Below are 19,772 nucleotides of genomic sequence, written 5' to 3' on the forward strand. Positions count from 1 at the left end.
GGTTTGAACTTCAGAAATTGGCAATTATTAAAGGAATTCACATTAAAAGGCTGGAGATAAAGGATGAAGATATGCTTACTCTGGAAGAGCATATTCTTAAAACGACAAGGTGAGCAGCTGAAATGGCTGATTGTTATGAAGTGGTGCATAAAACAAAGATGGGATTCCAGAATCATTTTAAGTCTGAGAGATAGATATTGGGGCAAAGAGAAATCCTCACGTGGAAAGGGAAAGTTAAATCTCTGAGAAAATCATCAGGATAACTTATCACAGGGTAAATAGGAAACTCTTGAAGGGAACAAGATCTGAGGCTTTCATTGCAATAAAGTAGGCCACATGAAATCAGTGTTGGAGAATGAGAGAAAGCACTGGAAAGTCAGATGCAGGAAAACAAAACAAGCCTGGATGTTTTGTTGGCATGGTAATAGAAAGCACAGCGGAGGGTGGAAAGCTGCATCAGAGTGCACAAGCTGATCAGAGGTTGGTAAGGGGTAAGTGCCAGATCTGCTTTAAAAGTATACCTGCAAAGTTAAAGTTTATTTATCTTGGCCTGGAGTAGCAGATAGAGAGGTAACAATATTGAAGGACACAGGATCGTGCCTGTCTGTGATGCAGAAGGAGGGAGAAACATGTACTCCTGAAGAACTATATACACGGGAATTCATGGTGGGACGAAAAATTACTCAGTTACGCACAGTGAGGCGAGAGTGCGCAGAAAATAGTGGGGAAATTCTGGTGGGAGGTCTGGACACACTCTCAGCTCCAAGAATACAATTTGTTCTTGCAAATGATATAGCTCAATCACCGGTAAGGGTGCTGCCTACTCCAGCTGAAAAGCCAGTCGAGATGCAGGCAAGTGTCGCAATGCAGGACGCTGATCAAGGAATTTTACCAGATTGTGTCTTAATGCAATCACAGAGTCACAAGCTGAAGCAGGACAAATCAAAAGGCACGGATAAGGAAGCTGAAATATGATTACAATTTTTTTTTTGTCAGGTAAGTGGTACACAGCAGGAGACAAGCGTTAAAAATGCAAGTATATTCAGCTCTGCTATGCTACTGTGTTACAGCAGAAAGATGAAAAATTAAAGCAGTTGGATCAGAAGACATGTACTTGGAAGGAGAGTGAATGCATCCACGTGTGATATTACTGAGCAACTGATTTGCTAAGGAGGAAATGGAAAGCAAAGCACATTCAACCAAGTGAGAAAATGGCAGAATTTTTTTTCCATGAGGGTACAGAAAAGTTGTGCTGCGAGTGCCACATGTGCCACAAATTGGAGGTTATGTAGACGTGATGAAAACGGAGGCTAAAGTACAAAGACATTTTTTACGCCCTGCATTGCAGGGGAATGCATTTGAATTTTGCCAGACGTGTCCTACATTTCAACCAATAGGAAAAACATGGGAAATAATAAAGCCTGCACCTTTAATATCTATCCCAGCGTTCATTCATTGTGTAGGTTCCCTACATCCAATAAAAGATGGGAAGAAGTATTAATTAACAGAAAAAGGATGTATTGACGAGATTTCCAAATGTTGTTCAATCGCGCAAAATGACAGCTAAAATGATTGTGGAAGAATTGCGATTTTTAAAACACTAGATTAAGACTACCATCAGAGATACAATTAGCTCAAGGGTCATCTTCATATCCAAACTTTTCAAGGAGTATATAGATAGCTTGGAAATAAAACGATTCAAATCTACTGGGTACCATCCAGAATTACAGGGTGCACTGGAAAAGTGACGTCAATTATTAAAGACTATGTTGAGGTTTGATGGCTCGGAGTAGCCATATTATTTCCATAAGTGAATTGCGTCAGTGCTGTTTGAGATCTGAGATGTATCACAAGAATCAACCAAACTAAGTCCATCTGGAACCAATTTTGGGCATAAAGTAAGAGGACCATTAAAATTTATGAAGGAAAAATTAATCAGTCAGATTACAGAGACCACGCGTTAGGCAGATGTGTCAAATTTTAGAGTTGAACTAAATAATGTTGGGAGTTGTCGAGACAGTATTTAAAAGTATCGCAGCAAATGGTGAAGCAGGAAGTGTATGAGAAATTTAAAAAATCACAATTTTGCCACTGGGAATAATGCAATTATTTGAAATTTATTAATCGGTGAAACTTTAAAGCAAGGTTTAGAAGACCTTATCAAATTGAGAGGAAATTGAGTGAGGTTAGCTACTTGATAGGGACTCCAGTCATGAAGGACTCTCACAGAATGTGCGATGAGAATATGCTCTAACGGTATTTTGGCAGAGAACGAACGCAAGAGGAGAATGCGTTGTTGACTACAACACACTGGGATTAACCAATGTCAGGGAATTCTGCATTGGGAGTTCCTGAAATAAAATTGGACAATACAAACGTTGTCCAAAATTGTTAAAGTTATTTAGTTATCTTCCAGAAGAAAATCGAAAGAGTTATTATTCTTGCATGAGGAGATCTGCTGAAATATACTGGGAATTACTAATCTACTTGTAGATGATGTAAATATAGGAGATGCTGTTTTGACTTTGTAACATCCTTGCAGGCATAACCCTTTAAAGTTGTACAAGTTCATAAGGAGATGTCACGTATGCTCCAAAATGGCATAACCGAAGTGAGTTTCAATGAATGGAGTTCATCCATCATCATGGTGCCAAAGCCAGATAAGACCCAACAGTTATGTGTGGACTATCACAAAATCAATATTGTTCGAAAGACTGACGCGTATACATATGTGCAGTTGGAGGACTGTGTGGAAAAGATTGGAGGAGCAACTTAAATTTCTTAGTTGGACTTTCTCAAAGGTTAATGGCAGTGAACTTTGTAAGAAAGATCAAAGGCAATTTCATAACGCCAACTGGACTGCAGAAATTCAAAGTAATGCCGTTTGTATGGAAAACACTTCAGCCACTTTTCAGAGGTTAACTGACAGGGTAATTGCCGAATACGCAACTCATTGGTGTATATTGTGCCTGGTGATGCTCAGTCTCTCATGGATTTAATATTTACACCATTTATCGGACTTGTTCGATTGAATTCAGAAGTCAAACTGGTTTGTAAACCAAGCTGAAAGTGAATCTGCCAAAGCCAAAGTCACCTTCCTGGGATATGTCATTGAACACGGACAAATAGCCCCACGGGATGCGAAATCGAAAGTTAAAGGGGACTTTTACACATTGTTGACGAAAAGAGCAGTACTACAGTTCCCCGCATTGGGTGGCTTTTACTGAAAGTTTGTGCTGAATGTTAGCAGTGGGACTGCTCCACGCACCGAACTGTTAAAAACAGGCAAGAAATTTCAGTGAACACAAGACTTTCAAAATTTATTTGACAGCCGAAATACTTTGTTAACCATTGCCAAAGTATCAGCCACACCTAATTACACGAAGGCTTTCAAGGTGCCAATAGATGCCAGTGATGTGCGTGTTTCTCTTCTTCTGCCGCTCTAATTTCGATATGTAATCCTGTTTCATTTTTACTCTTTGTTTATGGGGTTTAATTATCAGGAATGTTGTGTATTTTTGGAAAAGCATCATTAAGTCTATTTTGGATAGCTGAGTTCTGTAGGCATTCTATATTCTGTTCACTGGGTTTCATACCTTAATATTATGAATAATTTTCTCTCTGTTTTAAAGACTGGAAGTCAACCTAGCTAAAGTTTCCGAGTAAATTTTCCCATACATTCACCAAAGCAAATAACGACGTTACGCTATGTTTTGCCTGCATAAGAATGTTTTGAGTGGTGTGGCCTCGGCAAAACGGGGTGGTTTTTCTCAGAGCAGAGCTGATTGTGAGGAGACATCATCGACGTGTCCGAAATAATGAGGAGCGTGGAATTACTGATTGAAGGAAACATTTGCTCTTGATCGATTACCAGGGTTTGTAGATTTGAGATAAGATGCAGAAAGCTTTGAATAGACTGGTAAGAAAACTTTATCAGTCAGTGGGTGTAGACTCTGGAACTCACTCTCAATAAAGATCAGTTGACAGTTAAACCTTCATTCTTCTTTGATTCCACTGGCCAAAGAGTTTCGAAAAATGCTCAAAGCCGAGCATTCCCGCGAGCAACAGTCATTCAATCGGTGGCTTTATGAAATCGAAAGGTGCCCATGAGTAACGTGTACGACGATTCGGCTTCTTTCCTGTGATGACGCTGGAACATTGACTCTCATGTTCTCGGGGACATTTAATGAAGGCATTCTCGTTCCTGCAGATTAGAACCTCATACCTTATTTCGGCTTCAGAAAAATCAGTTTTCATGCTTAACAAAAGTCTTCACCACCCCCGAACCAGGTCGGATTCGAACTGACAACCACCTGATCCGTCCGCAGGCGTGTTATCCATGGCCACTGGCCCGACAGGTGAGCAGGGCTTTAATAGCCATGATGTTAACACGGACATGGTTAATAGCAGTGATGTTCACCAGTTGGACAAGCGATAAAGATAATCACTGTCACTGCTTCAGTCCAATCATCATCACCTTTCAAAGCTGCGAATTTTCTAAAAAAACACATATGTCCTCATGAAACTTCCATTCACTCTGTCTGCTCAGTCATTCAATGGAATCTCTGATGAATTTCGAATCCACTTCTTCAGCATAACTGACGTGAACGTGAGCCTAATCACCACATCGTATAAACCAGTTAACTTTCAGAGGTTTCTATTACAGTAACGACCTTTATGAGTATGTCGGAAAATGAACACTGTGAACCGAGCAAAAAATTCCCTTCATGGAAATTAATCCAGTGCAAAGTCAGCCGTATAAGGACGACGTAATAAATCCTCTGCTTTTCTCTGCACAGATGCTTCTCCAAGAATTGACTCTTTGCAGAATTCTTCTTTGTAATTTAGACTGTCCCTGTTTCAGATATTCTTTCAATCCACACACAAGTATCCTGCTGAAAACTACTTCACTTAAGATTAAAATAGGTGACTATCTTTTCGCCCAACTGATGTCCCATTGTTCCCCGTTCTATGTCAATATAAGTTCTTGCAGGTGAAATTGGAGCTCCCAGCCTGATGTCCCACTGCTTCTTGATGCGTGGGAATTGAAGCCGCTGTCGTTAAGGCGGGAGCTTTTAACCTCGATATTTCACGCACCTCGGTATCATCAGAGAATGGCATTCCGCTCACCGATTGCATTTTCACAGCCACATGCTCGCACTCAACGCTATCATCATTTCCAATTAGTTTTGGGTGCAATGTAACTCAATTTCTCTGATTCCACGCCCTTGAACTGGGATTAAATGACATACCATTATATGATTACGTCAATGTGTGCGGAAATTGGTGAAGTAAGCGATGTTAAAATACAGTGTCATTGAGAACTACATTTCAGCAATACCCTGCAGTATTCCATGACCCTTTAAAGTTTTGTAGATATCTCGCAAACGTAAAAGCCTACAACCTCAGTGTCGCAATCTCTACAGTCTCTCAGGACATAGACGTGAAAGCTTCAACCGAATCTGAGTTCCCACATCTCAGTCACTGTTTGACAAGTATTCCCTTGTGCGTGTGGTTCTGTTCCTGGCAGAACCTCTGCCACGATCCTTATTGCTTTTTGCATCGTGCTTTTCCATGTTGCGCCAGGATCATGAAATGGTTCTTCCTTGGCATCGTAAACACAGCAAGTTCTGCTCGAATCACAGTGAAAGAATCGGCATTTTTCCCGTTTTATTCCATGCAATATATGCTGAGCAAACGCTGGGAAAATCAAGCTTTTTTTCATAAAATTACTCTTTGGGGTGATAGGTTTCCTTCTTCAAATACCCGCTGTCTCAAATCTTTGCCTTTCACATATCATAACCACCCTTTATTGGAGAAATCTCTCCTTCCCACAAGAACTAACTCGCCTTCACGTCCACCCTCCCATTTCACTGTGGTATTGCACAATCTAATACTCACATTTACACTGTTCATTCTGTGCTGCTGTGGTCACTGTTTTGGGTGAAAGTGCTCAATCCCATGGTCGGCATCTTCAAGCAATTCAATCAATTTAGTTGCAGCTCTTCTGTAATTAATCCTCGTGGAACAGCTTTTACTGACAAGGACAAAAGATTAATGGAGCATTGGGCCCAGGATAAGGGCACAGTGCAAGATTGAGCAAAAGATGTTTTATTGGAAACAACAATTTTCTGTGGCTTTCTCCAGTCATTTATTTCATTTGTTCACTCGGTTCCCCCGAGATATTGCCTGCAGTTCTGCAATTCACATTACAGTAGTCATGTGATCGCACTGGAAACCATGCAGAAATTTACCAAGTTGAAAAGTTTAGGTTATGAAGACAGATTGTTTTGACAGTGGTTGTTTTCTTAAGGCAGAGGAAACTGTGAGGATACATATTTCATATGCACAAAGTAATGAGGGACATGGACAATGCAGACTAAAAGAAACGTTTCCTCTTGACCGATCAACAGGGGCATAGACTGAAGTTAAGAGGTGGAAAGGGTTGAGGAGAAATGCAGAAAAATCTCATCAGCAAGCGGATGGTTGAATTTGGATTCATTTTCTGAAGGGATGCGCGGAGGCGAACACACATCAACTTCAGAAATACGCGGATCTGACCTTGCGTTGTTAATGCATACAAGGCCAAGTGATGGAAATGAATAAAGATAGTCAAGCGATTGCATCTGACGAAAGCATGTACAACGAGCTCGAGGGTGTCATTCAACACATACGTGGTATTCGTGTAGCTGTCCATAGCGGGTGAGCAGTTCCATTTTTTACGCTTTATTCGCTGTGACCCGGCTTTGATTCTCAGTCCAGGAGTTGGGGTTTGTTTCGATTCTGACAACGACATCAGCAAAAGCAGAAAACTTGCAAGTGGAGTGTTTTTAGTACCTCGGATCAATTAATGACATCGAGAAATGAGAGACGATGTCCCAGCCTCTGAAAGAAGAGAGACGGTGCCTCAGCAGTCTCTGCTCATTCAGAAATTTCACTCTCCATTCTCCTCTGATTCCACTTCTGAAAGGTTTTCCCAAAATTGGCAAAGCTGAGGCTTGCCTCTGTGTCTTGTTTCCTTCACAATCGCAGGTGCCTCGGAAGGTTGACAGGTGTAAAGGGCAGCGTGAGTGACGAATTCAGCTTCCCCTCCAGTGATGATTCTGGGATATTGACTCTGACGTTCGCAGGGGCATTTAATGAAGGGACACTTGTCCCTGCAGTTCAACGTGCAAACCTCATTTCGGCTTCAGAGCACTCAGTTGTAAGTGCAATAAAGTCAGCGCTGCCCGCAAGCCAGGTTGGAATCGAAACTCCACACTGCGGATCTGTAGTTAGGCATGTTATCCATTGTGCCACTGGCCCGATGTATGTGCTACATTGTGCGGTAGGTTAGCTTGTATGTGAATTTGAAGCCTGCCAATCTTGCTCTTGAACCAAGTCGAAACCTGAATGACAATCTCTGGACCGGAACCAAGCTAATTATCCATTGTTACACTGCGCTCGCGCATGCGTGAGGTTGGTATTCTGCAGAGTTGTGATCAAAACACAGACATGACCAATCGTACTCGTGTTCACAAGTTGAATAAACAGGAATGATAACCACTGTTACTGCTTCATTCTGTGCGAGATAAGTGGCTGTCCAGCCCCATCTACGGCACTTTTTATTTCCCTTCCCAGGAACAAAGACACGGAGGAGTCAGTCCAAAACTTTTCATTCAACTTTGCAAAGTCGGGTGCTGTTCCCAAAGGTACACACACACAAGCATAGTAATCTCCACACATTATATACATGTATATGTGGGCTGGGTTTACTACTGCTGCCTTGACCAACGAGTGCTCGGATTCCGAACTGTTTTCCTTATTTGGGTTCTGCTGCCTGCGATTCTTTTATCATTCACTTGGCCAATCAGTGTTTGAGCTTCCCGTTCTTCCCTTATATGGATGATGTTGTACAACTGTGGTTAAGGGCGGCCTCTCAACTATCGAGGAAAGCTGTTACAACTGTTTCATTCATATAAACGTGGGGGAGGTCCGGCAACAGTTTCGAGTGTCTGCTTGTGTTTACTATAAGGTAGAAAAGACTAAAAGGCAGCTAACCGTTTAAAAATTACACTACCCCCTACAAATCCCCCGTGTCTTTTCTTACGGCCTGTAATTTTTCAACCGTAAGTTTCTTCTCCAGGGCATTTAATAACTCCCGAGCTTGTTCATCAAACTGCCCTTCTCTAATACTACCCCCGCCCAAGAGGGATTCACGTTGTTCCATCTCGAGATTTATTCGTTCAACCTGCCCATAGGGAACATCCTTCTTAGTAAGGGCGGTTTCGATCAGTCGTTGAGTTAATCCCCGGACACAGGGAATAACGCAACACCCAAGGGCAGTGAGTACCCCTGCCACCACTATACATGAGACAAGAAAGGGAACGACCACCCCCGTCCATTTACCGAACCAAGCTTCCAACCAGTCCGTGAGGCCAGAGTCGATGCCCGAGTTTTCGGCCAGTTCGTCCGCCAATGTGGTGAGTCCATCCAGGGCGCGGGTGATGGACCCATCAGGGGCTGTGTTGTTGGGGATGAAAGTGCAGCACTGAGTGCCTATCATGACACAAACACCCCCCTTCTCTGCCAACATCATGTCTAAGGCCAACCTATTTTCCCACGCCATCCTACTAGTGGCGTCCAGTTGTTCTGCTATTCCTTTCACTGCATCCCGGGTATAATTAATGAACCTCTGCTGATTGTAGTAAATATAATTAATCCAATCCACATTCTTATTGATGGTCACCCACCAGAACAGTGACGACTCAAAACCCGCCGCTATCTGGTTCCTAGCCTTGTATTCGTCAGGAACACCCCTGGGGACCCCATGGCATCTAAATATATGTTATCATCGAAAGAGGTCTCCAAAGCTCTCTCAGTTCTTCCACTAGAACGGGGTTGCTCTTGTTTTTCGAATGCCAGGGTGAATGGGATGGCCAATTGAACGATTGCACAAGTGCCCGTCCATTTTTGGGGCAGGGTCGGTCGCAGAACCCTCCCACCACAGTACCACCAGAGGTCTGCCCTAGGTACATGAATGTGGGAGTAATTCCCGCCCCCGGTAGTTTCATTGACCAGCCGGATTGATCCGCTGCACTTGTCAAAGGTCCCCACATCGTCGTCCCACTGTAGTCCCGTCCGAGAGACGCAGGCCTGGTGCGTACCCGTTACCCCTGAGAATGATGGCGGGCGGGGTGCCCCCTCAGACCTGACGGGGGGAAACTTCAAACTCAAGGGTCGACAAGTGGGGTCGTTCCAGGCCTCTCGGTCCTGGTACAGCCTTATCATGCAGTCCATGGCTCGTGGGTGTTTCTCCCATCCCAGCGGGAATGGGACCACCTGAGGGTTAGGGCGGGCACTCGTGCATGCGTAGCAATCACTCTTTTTCATGCTCCTCACAGTATATTTGACCCATTCCATCCAGGCATTCGCCTCCCCGTACCCCGTTTCTATTTCAAAGGTCTTTTCCAAATCCGTTGTCTCAATTATTCTAATCTTTTCCTGCTTACCAGTGGTGGATGAGCCCCCAGACTCAGCTTCAATGACCGTGATATACGTGCAGCACAGCTGCATTCCCCCCCATCCTGCCTGGCCCCCAACTCTAATACCCAGTATTGTTCTATTAAGTCTCGCCTCGTTCTTTTCCAAGTTCTTTATGGTCAGATAAAGCGGATTGCACCGATTATGCCCACAATCTCGTCCAGGGGTGATGGGATCACGGACAACTGACACCATAGCCTGGACCCCGGGGGCTGGAAGCCTACTTAGGCCTTCCCTACCATACAATTGTAATACTAACGTCTGACCCTGGAATCCCCTTTCTCTCTCTAGATTCTGCTTAGTTTGATTCAGTTGACTTTTAGTCCTACAGGGCACCAACTCACATAGGTCTAAGCTAAGTGTCTGTGTTGATTGGTTGGCAAGCACGGAGATGGAGAACCACTGACGGTCCTCTATTTGTTTCATCCGGAGGCCAAATTGGGTAACACGCACACTATGACCCAGCCCAAGGACAATGGCATAGCAAGTTAACAATACGATTGACCGCATTTTGTCGCGACACCCGTAGCCCAAGGGCACAGTTCCTTTAGACTCGCCAAAGTCCGATTAGTTCGTTCTCAGAGTCTCTGTTCCTTAGATGCCTTTGTCAGAGAGGTTCGTTCGTCCTCCGTCGGTTGTGGCACTGGTCCCTTAACTCGAGTGTAATGTGTCCAGCCCTTTTCGGCCGTACGGACAGCCGTTTCGGTCGTCAAAAGTACCAGGAAGGGACCGTCCCAAGTTGGTTCGAGGGTACGTTGCTTCCAGCTTTTAATCAGGACCCACTGACCCGGCTTGACGGTGTGCACCGCAAACTCGAGGGGCGGCGTCTGTGCCAAAAGTCCCTGTTGGCGTAAACGAGATAGAGCAGACCCCAGAGCCACCACATATTTTTGCACAAACATATCCCGAGACTCAAATACAGGAGGTTCCCCCTTCGGCCCATGGAACGGGAGGCCAAATAACATTTCGAAAGGGGAGACGCCCAAATCCCGCCTTGGCTGGGTGCGAATTTGCAACAGGGCAAGGGGTAGGCATTTGGTCCAAGGCAGGCCGATTTCACTAGTGAGCTTGGTTAGCTGCTTTTTGATGGTCTGGTTCATTCTTTCGACCTTGCCCGAGGAGGAGGGATGCCAGGGGGTGTGCAAATCCCAGTCAATCCCCATTGCTTGCACTACATTCTGGAGGACGGTCGAGGTGAAGTGGCTCCCCTGGTCAGAGTCAATAGCGCGGGGTAGCCCAAATCGTGGGATGATTTGCTCGAGTAGAATCTTGCTAACCTGAGTTGCCGTTGCCGTGGTAGTGGGGAAAGCTTCCACCCATCCTTTCAGGTGATCTACCACTACTAATAGATACTTCAGGCGACCTATGGGGGGGAGCTCAGTGTAATCTACCTGGATATACTCAAACGGCCTACAGGCCGGACTCCTACCCCCTTGTCTTGCATGCTGCCGCAGCCCCCTTTTGTTAATCTTTCGACATGTTATACAATCTCCTGTGACCTGCTTGGCTACCGTGTACAGACCAGGGTGAGCATATCGGCGCAGGAAGGCATCACACAGTGCCTGGGCGCCCCAGTGACCCCCTTGGTGTAAACGGGCAATAATGTCCCGCGTCAACGGTCGATTTAGTAGCTGGCGGCCATCGGGTAAGGTCCACTTGCCTTCCCTATCCTTTGTACCCCCCAGAGACGCGAGAAGAGTTTCTTCTTTGTCAGTAAACGTGGGCACTTCGGTAATTTCGGATATCTGTGGAATCCTTACCAGGCAGTTTATTACTTCCTTCCCCATCCCAGCCAATTTTGCCTGTTCATCTGCCAATTGATTCCCCAGGGTCTCTATTTTATCGTCTTTCTGGTGTCCTTTCACATGTACTACAGCAATCTCTTGTGGCAGCAACAAATCCTCCAAGATCATGGCTACTAGTTCCTCGTGGACCAACTCCTTTCCTCTACTATTTATCATTCCCCTTTCTTTCCAGATCTTCCCAAAGGTGTGTACTACCCCAAAGGCATACTTAGAGTCAGTGTAGATTGTCCCGGCTATTCCCTTTAAATTCCTCAGAGCCCGGTGCAAGGCGTACAATTCGCACGTTTGTGCGGACCAGGCATTCGGTAGCCGTCCACTTTCCACTAATTCCCAACCAGTCTCACTAATGACTGCATAACCGTTGTGTCTCTTCCCATCTATCACTCGAGAGGACCCATCAATGTACCACCGCCTACCTGCATGTAAGGGGGTATCCCTCAGATCTTCCCTCACTTTACTCTGGTACTCTATTATGTCTGAACAGCAGTGTTCCAGTTCCTCCTCCCCTTCCCCTTTCCAAAGAAAGTCCGCCGGGTTCTGGCAGCCCCCGACTTCTATTCGGAGGTCTTCTCGGTCTAACAATATGGCTTCATATTTCAGAATTCTCGAGTCAGTCAGCCACCTCCCGGCCTTCTGATTCAGAATAGTTCTAACCTGGTGGGGAGTAGTGACTGTCAAGGGGGCCCCAAAAGTCAACTTCCTGCTTTCCTCTACCAGCTTTGCCGTGGCTGCCACCGCTTGGACACACTCCGGCCACCCTCGGGAGACTGGATCCAGAATTTTTGACAGGAAAGCCACGGGCTTCCTTTTACCCCCCCAGTCCTGGGTCAATACTCCAAGAGCAGTTCCCTTTCTGGAGTTCACAAAGAGGCGAAATGTCTTACTAAAATCCGGCAAGCTTAAAACAGGTGCGGCCATCAATTTTCCTTTTAGGATTTCAATTAACTTTTTCTCCTCCTCCTCCCATTTTATTCTGTTGGGTGCCTCCTCAATGAGTTTTAGGTACAAGTCTTTAGTAAGGGGGGCATAGTCGTCTATCCATAACCGACAATAGCCTAAGAGTCCCAAGAACTTCCGCAACTCCCTCTTGGTCGTTGGGAGGCCTAGTTCGATTATTGCCCGCACTCTTTCCTGACTTATTCGTTTCTGTCCCTGGCTTATCAAGTGTCCTAGGTACTTAAACTCTGTCTCCACATATTGGAGCTTCTTCTGACTCACTCTTAACCCCTTCTCAGCTAGGTAATTTAACAGGGCATTAGTCCCAAGTAGGACGTCCTCCTCCGCCGGTCCGGATAAAAGGAGATCGTCCACGTATTGTATAAGCTGGAGGGCCGGGGACAAGGTTAGTCCCTCCAATAATTGTTCCAGAATCTGCCCGAACAGAGTCGGGGACTCAGTGAATCCTTGGGGGAGTACGGTCCACCTGTACTGTTGTTTTCTGCCAGTATCAGGATCCTCCCATTCAAAAGCAAAAAGATCCCTACTGTCCTTGTCCAGGGGACACGCCCAGAAGGCATCCTTTAAGTCTATAACACTAAACCAGCCGTGGTCCGGGGGGATTCGCCCCAGAATAGTGTATGGGTTCGGTACCACAGGGTGCCGTACTTGGACAATTTTATTTACTTCCCTTAGGTCTTGGACCATTCGGTAGCTCCCATCCGACTTCCGGACCGGCAGGATGGGGGAATTGTATCGTGACATACAGGGCTCTACCAATCCATCTTTTATTAGGTCTTCCATAACTGTCTTCAGGCTCTGCCTCCCTTCCCAAGAGATGGGGTATTGGCGCACTCTGACGTCGGGGCTCTGGGGCTTTAATTTTACCTCCACAGGTCGAATTGCGAGTCCTCCCCGGTTCCCTTTGGCGACCCAAACCCTAGGATCTATCTCTGTCAATCGGGACTCACTAAGGTATGACATGGTAACGGCTAATTCTTCCTCTTCTCCCACTTCTATTCGCAATCCGAAACGGACTATCAAATCCCGTCCCAACAACCCATAGGGAAGATGGGGGAGGTAAAGGAGTTCCACCTGGAGTTCCTCCTCCTCCAGCCGCAAGGGTTGTGGTTCGAATATTTTCGCATTAAAAACCCCACCCTTAACTCCAGAAATGTTTAATGTTTTAGCTTGGAAGCCAACCCCCCTCGGATGGAGGGGAATTGAGGACCTGCCAGCGCCTGTGTCAACTAAGAAGGTAACATCTTGTCTAAATGGGCCCACCCGTAAATTTACCAGGGGTTCTTGGTAGGCCCGTGTTCCGATCCTCCCCTGACTTCCCTAATCCATTTGTTCACACTCCATTTCATACATCCCTTCTCTTTCCCTTTTAAACTCGGGACAATCCCTTTTGAAGTGTCCCAGTTTCCCGCAATGGTAACATCCGGCCTTCTGAGGGCGCTCAATTCCATAAGATCCTCCTCTCTCACTTCTGCCCCGTCTCGCTTCTCTCCCTCTCCAACTTTTCTTCGACGTTCCTCCTTCCACCCCATAATCTTCCTCCCCCATTCCGGTGGACTTACAAGCTTCCCGTACGGCTGCCACCATCATTTTTGTCTTATGTTTCTCCCTTATTACATCCCTCTGAACGTACACCTTCTGTGCTTCCCGCAATAATTCTGCAACATCCTTTTCAGCCCAATCCTCCACTTTCTGTAATTTCTTCTGAATGTCAGGCCATGACTTAGTCACAAAGTGCACCTTAAGCATGCTCTTGCCTATTTCCCCATCGGGGTCTAAACCTGAATACTTTCGCATGGACTCCCGCAAACGGTCTAAAAACTCACTCGGGGATTCATCCTTTTTCTGTCCAACTTCAAATGCTTTTGCTAAATTCCGCTGTTTGGGCACGCAGGTTTGGATCCCCCTGATTATAAGGCTTCTGAGGTCTGTCATATTGGCCCTTCCCCCCGCGTCGTTATGATCCCACCGGGGGTCCTCTAAGGGGTACTTCTGCTCTCCACGCTGAGGGCCGTCCTGATGCTCCCTATCCCAAATGGCCATTGCACTATTCCGGATCATAACAATTTCATCGTAATTAAATAGTATTCTCATCATGGCCTGCAGTTCAGCCCATGTGTATATACTGGGCCCCAGAAATTGGTCCAGTTGTATTCCCACACTGACGGGGTCGTCCAGTAGACGGGGTAGTTCATTACGGAGTTGCCGGATATCCCCAGAATTTAAAGGTTGTACTACGAACCCGGTCCGTTCGTTCCCAAACGGCACCTCTCGTAAGGGGTTCAGCTGTTCAATATTATCACTCCTCCCAGCTCTCAATCCCTCTTCTCGACCTCTCCGCATCTCGAGTCGGACTGATTTCCTAGTGCCTGGGGTGAGTTCTGTGCCCCCTGCTGTGCCCCCCCCAGCAGTCCCTTCCTCACTGGTCGTAGCCTGCTGGGACTCGGAATTATCCGTCGCAGGAGGGAGGTCCGCGCTGGACGCCTGGTCGTGCGCGGGTGGTATATACGGGGGCGGGGAAGACGGTGGCAAACCGTCGGTGAGGATGTCCCAAGACTTCTGGGGCTTCCTCGGGTCTGTTTGGGGAACCAGAGGATAGAGACGCGTGGGACTCTCGCCGTCTCCCGCCAACCAGGCGGCGGCATATTTGCTCTCCTCTGGGTCAAACGGTTGTTTTCTGTTAACATATACATTTAGGATTTGACACACCCAGTCTTCATCAGACCCATACTCGGGCCAAACTACCGAGGGGGCGCGGATAGGTTCTTTGGTCCATATAAAACAACAATATTTTATCATGGTCTCTTTCTTTAAGTCCTTCGTTCTACTACTGTCCGTCCATAGACTTAACTTCCGACCTAACGGACTATCGGGGGGTATTTCTTTCCCATTTGCAGTCTTCCCTGACTTTTCCTTAGTAAATCTAGAAGTCTGATTTCCCATGGTTTATCTTCAGTCCTGGTCTTAAACGCCCAAAGCGTTTTCACAGATGACCGTCAAAACCACAATTTCCCATGGTTTATCTTCAGTCCTGGTCTTAAACGCCCAAAGCGTTTTCACAGATGACCGTCAAAACCACAATTTCCCGTGGTTTATCTTCAGTCCTGGTCTTAAACGCCCAAAGCGTTTTCACAGATGACCGTCAAAACCACAATTTCCCGTGGTTTATCTTCAGTCCTGGTCTTAAACGCCCAAAGCGTTTTCACAGATGACCGTCAAAACCACGCGGCCAACAAGGAAGAACAAAAGAATCTCTTACCTTGATCCGTGCACGGAGTTGTCTGGCCTTTTTAAATGTGTGTACCCCCGTGTATAGTCACGAACCGGTCGTCCCAGCACTCGTCCGTGTGTTCCTTTTCCAGGATTCAAAATTATTTTTAAATGAGCCGGGTCACATCGTCTCTTGGCCGACGGCCAACGGACCAAGCCGATCAGTGAGAAGTATAAATATATACTAGACGCGTCTTTGTTGTAATCAGGCTTGATCCGTGAGCCGAAGAGACTGCCCCCCCCGGCAATAATTATTTCATCCCGGAGGAGCCCCCAATTGTGCGAGATAAGTGGCTGTCCAGCCCCATCTACGGCACTTTTTATTTCCCTTCCCAGGAACAAAGACACGGAGGAGTCAGTCCAAAACTTTTCATTCAACTTTGCAAAGTCGGGTGCTGTTCCCAAAGGTACACACACACAAGCATAGTAATCTCCACACATTATATACATGTATATGTGGGCTGGGTTTACTACTGCTGCCTTGACCAACGAGTGCTCGGATTCCGAACTGTTTTCCTTATTTGGGTTCTGCTGCCTGCGATTCTTTTATCATTCACTTGGCCAATCAGTGTTTGAGCTTCCCGTTCTTCCCTTATATGGATGATGTTGTACAACTGTGGTTAAGGGCGGCCTCTCAACTATCGAGGAAAGCTGTTACAACTGTTTCATTCATATAAACGTGGGGGAGGTCTGGCAACAGTTTCGAGTGTCTGCTTGTGTTTACTATAAGGTAGAAAAGACTAAAAGGCAGCTAACCGTTTAAAAATTACACTACCCCCTACAATTCCAATGATCCACTCTTTGTGCAGCGGGAGGTTTTGTAACGAAAAGCCATTCATCCTCATGAAACTTCCATTCACTTTGTGTCTGCTCAGCCATTCAATGCAATCTTTGCTCGTCTGATGAATTTCACATTCAATTTACTGATTTTGTTCCATCACTTTTGATAAACTAATGCCTAATCACAACGTATTTAAGCTAATTTTCGAAGTTTGAAAGACTGGAGTATCAAAAGTTTTCAAAGACTGGAGTAATTCCTTTTACAGCCTCGGGTTTTTACGGGTCTTGTGTTCTGCAAGTACGATACTCCTTGGGGTTATTCTTATGGGTTCACAGCTTCGTATGAACCCCATATCACGTTTGCCTTTAGCCCTGCACTCAGTCAGGACCCTTCTTAATCTTAGGTCCAAGACATCTACCATAGCTAGATGCCAGGTTGCCCTCTTGGCGGGGGTTAACTGGACTTTCTTATCTGCCTGGGTTAGCCAATTTAGTTTCTTCATATATGTCCTTATATCTGCATTGAAGCAGATACGCACATCATCCCTGAAGACACAATCTTCCGTTTTTTGTGCCTGTCGTACCCATGGTCCCAAATCCTGCCACCTGTCGCTGGATGCCTTCACGAAGGTACTTGAGGAAAGGAGCGTCCCACATCAAAATATAGGGGATACTTGCCGTCACAGATACATTGGATACGTTGACACTGACTGCACATCTGTGATCATTTTAATAAAATTAGCACAATACTAACTGATCTTGTTTAACCAATCTCCTCAAACAATCCTTTTCATATGATTTGTAAGGGCCATCACGGTGTATGTGTGCTGTGCAGTGCAGCATATCCCCAGCAAGAAAATCGTTGTTCATGGGATTTCCATGGCTAATTGCTTCGTGGGCGAGCAAATCACTCACTGAACTTATGGCTCTCTGGCTTAATCGCCACTCATGGACATGCATCAGGGGTCGTGAGTCATATTTTACAGCCTGCGCTTGTAAATCTTCTTTTTGAATTACCTGCAAGCCTGTCAGGGTACTTCGCAAATCCGACCCCAGTCTCTCTGTGAGATCGAGAGCCATCAGAGTTAAAGGGCAGAATTCCGAGAACAGAAATGAGAATTGGAATGTTTCACCATTCCTGGTTTCACACAATAGGGGTGCGGTTAATCTCTCTCATATCACGACTCTCTGAACTGCCTTGATTTAAGGACTGAATATGTTGCCCCTGTATCTACAGAAAAGGTATCTTCTTTGTTTCGCTGTGCTTTTACTGGTTTCAAAATAAACGTTAATTTTACATTACAATGGACATCACATTATGTTTACAGGTCACTGCAACAGCGAGGGCTGAAGTGCCTATTCTGAATTGTAACGTTCTATGTTGTAACCGACATTTCCTGCTGGCTTCAGATATCTATACTCACTGTGGAAGCTTCCAGTGACATCTTCCAGAGATTTGTCTGCACTTCGTTTAAACGAGGCAATTGTATTTCCTGCTCAGAATGTGATCTCTGTACAATGGAGCGAGGAAAACAGATTCGGTGACAAAGCTGAGATCACTTACTGTCTGTCCAGAATCAACAAGAACTATCCCGATCTTCCAGTCTCCTGTAACATCAACATTACACTGTGTTCCCACCCTTCAAGCTCTCTGCCTGTATTCCTGATGAAGGACTGTTGCCCGAAACGACGATTTTACTGCTCCTTCGATGCTGTTTGAACTTCTGTGCTTTTCTAGCACCACTCCAGTCTAGACTCTGGTTTCCAGTATCTGCAGTCATTGTTTTTACCGAGTTGGTTTTAACCCTACCTAGTTGATTTTAATCCTCTTCCAAGGATGCCTGCCTTGAAGACGTTTTCCTCCTCTCTCTACGATCTCTCCACCCTTCAGGCTCTCTGCCTGTATTCCTGATTAAGGGGTTTTGCCTGTAACGTCGATTTTACAGCTACTCAGATGCTGCCTGAACTCTTGTGCTTTTCCAGCACCACTCTAATCGAGACACTGTGTTCACAGGCCACGATTTCATTCTCTGGTCTGCTGCAGTGCTCCTTCCAGGCACAATACAAGCTGGAAGACCAGCCACACATTTTCTACCAACAGACCAGGCAAACTTTAGGACCCAACATCGAGTTCAATCATTTCAGATACCGTCCGCCCTCTTCCACATTCTTCACCGACCCGCCCATCACATCAGTTCCAAAGAGGGATCGTTGGACCCGAAACGTTAACTTTACTTTCTCATCAGAAACGAACAAGAGCTGCTTATTTTGTTCAGACCTTTTGACTTTTCTTCAGAGAACTTTGCTTTTCTGTTGTAATCGCCAGACTGCTGGAAGCGTCTGATTGCAGGAGAAATTCACAGGAGATGAAAAGAATGGCAAGAGTTGGACCATTCCATTGTGAAGATGGACGAGCTCGGCTGGGGATGTTTATCTAAGCGCAGAGAAGGCGGAGTGAGAAACCGATAAACGTGCTCATTTTATGAAGAGGATAGATATGTATGACTGTTGAAAAGGAATAGAGTGACATAAATGAAAGACAGGAGCCAAGATGTTTTGAGGAGATTTGGGAAGAATGCTTTCACCTATAGCGTGTTGTTTATCTGGAAATCATTATCTGAACATGTGGTAAAGCTAAGTGTCATGAGAACGTTTCAGCAGTCTGTAGCCGAAAACTTGAAAAGCCTGAGCACAAGTGGAAAAGGACCAGGTACTGGAAAGAGTAACGAGGGCAGACAGACGACACATGGGTGCGCTGAACGCAATGGGTCAAAGGCAAATGGGCATGCTTAAAAGGTTTCACTGGCGCGGCTCTGTGGCGCAATGGAAAGCGCGTTGGACTTCTATGCTTTCGTTCACGTTGCTATTCAAAGGTTGTGGGTTCGAGTCCCATCAGAGTCGAGTTTTAGTTTGTGGTTTGGAAGGTGGTCAGACCAGACTCGACTGTTCATCTGCAAACCCAACAATATTCGTGCAGAAACCCAACTGTCTCGAAACGGAACACTTTCCTCTCACAGACTTACATTTTCGATGTCTATTTGTGATAGACATTAGGCAACAAGATGATGTGGATAGGCTGGAAAAAGACTTAAAATTGTTGTGTCAGCCATGATGATATCGAAAGACGTGGCAGGGCAGGATCGGTGTTAAGAATGACCTCCCTCTGCTCCTTTGTGTCTGTGCCATTTCTGGCCCTCGTTTTTAAACAATCACAACGAGGACAATATGAATTAAACAAAAGTAATATTTTCGTCTCACCTCCACATCGCTTCCCTCCCAGCTGTAAAAGACACCTCTTGTTTCAGCTTTAGATCAGACAGTGGAGGATTCTCACAAGTTCTCCTTCAGGCTGAATGTTCCTTCACATGGGTTTCCAAGTGGACACTTGGAGCAAGCAATTGCATGGATTCAGGGGATTCAGGGGCAGATTTCCCCTTT

General features: G+C 45.7%; 1 protein-coding gene and 1 non-coding gene across 2 annotated transcripts; one reads left to right on the plus strand and one right to left on the minus strand.

The window, feature by feature from the left end:
* Positions 1–7,568: 7,568 nt before the first annotated feature.
* Positions 7,569–16,318, minus strand: LOC140494451 (uncharacterized). The gene is made up of 2 exons (XM_072593623.1): positions 15,544–16,318; positions 7,569–10,364 (listed from the first exon to the last, which is right to left on the minus strand). Exon 2 carries the CDS (start codon positions 10,030–10,032, stop codon positions 8,761–8,763), a length of 1,272 nt encoding a protein of 423 aa, XP_072449724.1. The 5' UTR covers positions 10,033–10,364; positions 15,544–16,318; the 3' UTR covers positions 7,569–8,760.
* Positions 16,319–19,143: 2,825 nt separating this feature from the next.
* On the plus strand, positions 19,144–19,235 carry trnar-ucu (transfer RNA arginine (anticodon UCU)). The gene is given in 2 exon segments: positions 19,144–19,180; positions 19,200–19,235. It is a non-coding gene; the product is annotated as a tRNA-Arg (tRNA).
* Positions 19,236–19,772: the final 537 nt, after the last annotated feature.

The sequence above is a fragment of the Chiloscyllium punctatum genome, chromosome 24, assembly GCF_047496795.1.
Source record: "Chiloscyllium punctatum isolate Juve2018m chromosome 24, sChiPun1.3, whole genome shotgun sequence".
NCBI lineage: Eukaryota > Metazoa > Chordata > Chondrichthyes > Orectolobiformes > Hemiscylliidae > Chiloscyllium > Chiloscyllium punctatum.

Coding starts and splice junctions, on each gene's coding strand:
- LOC140494451 (XM_072593623.1), bottom strand. CDS start 10,032: ATGCGGTCAATCGTATTGTTAACTTGCTATGCCATTGTCCTTGGGCTG.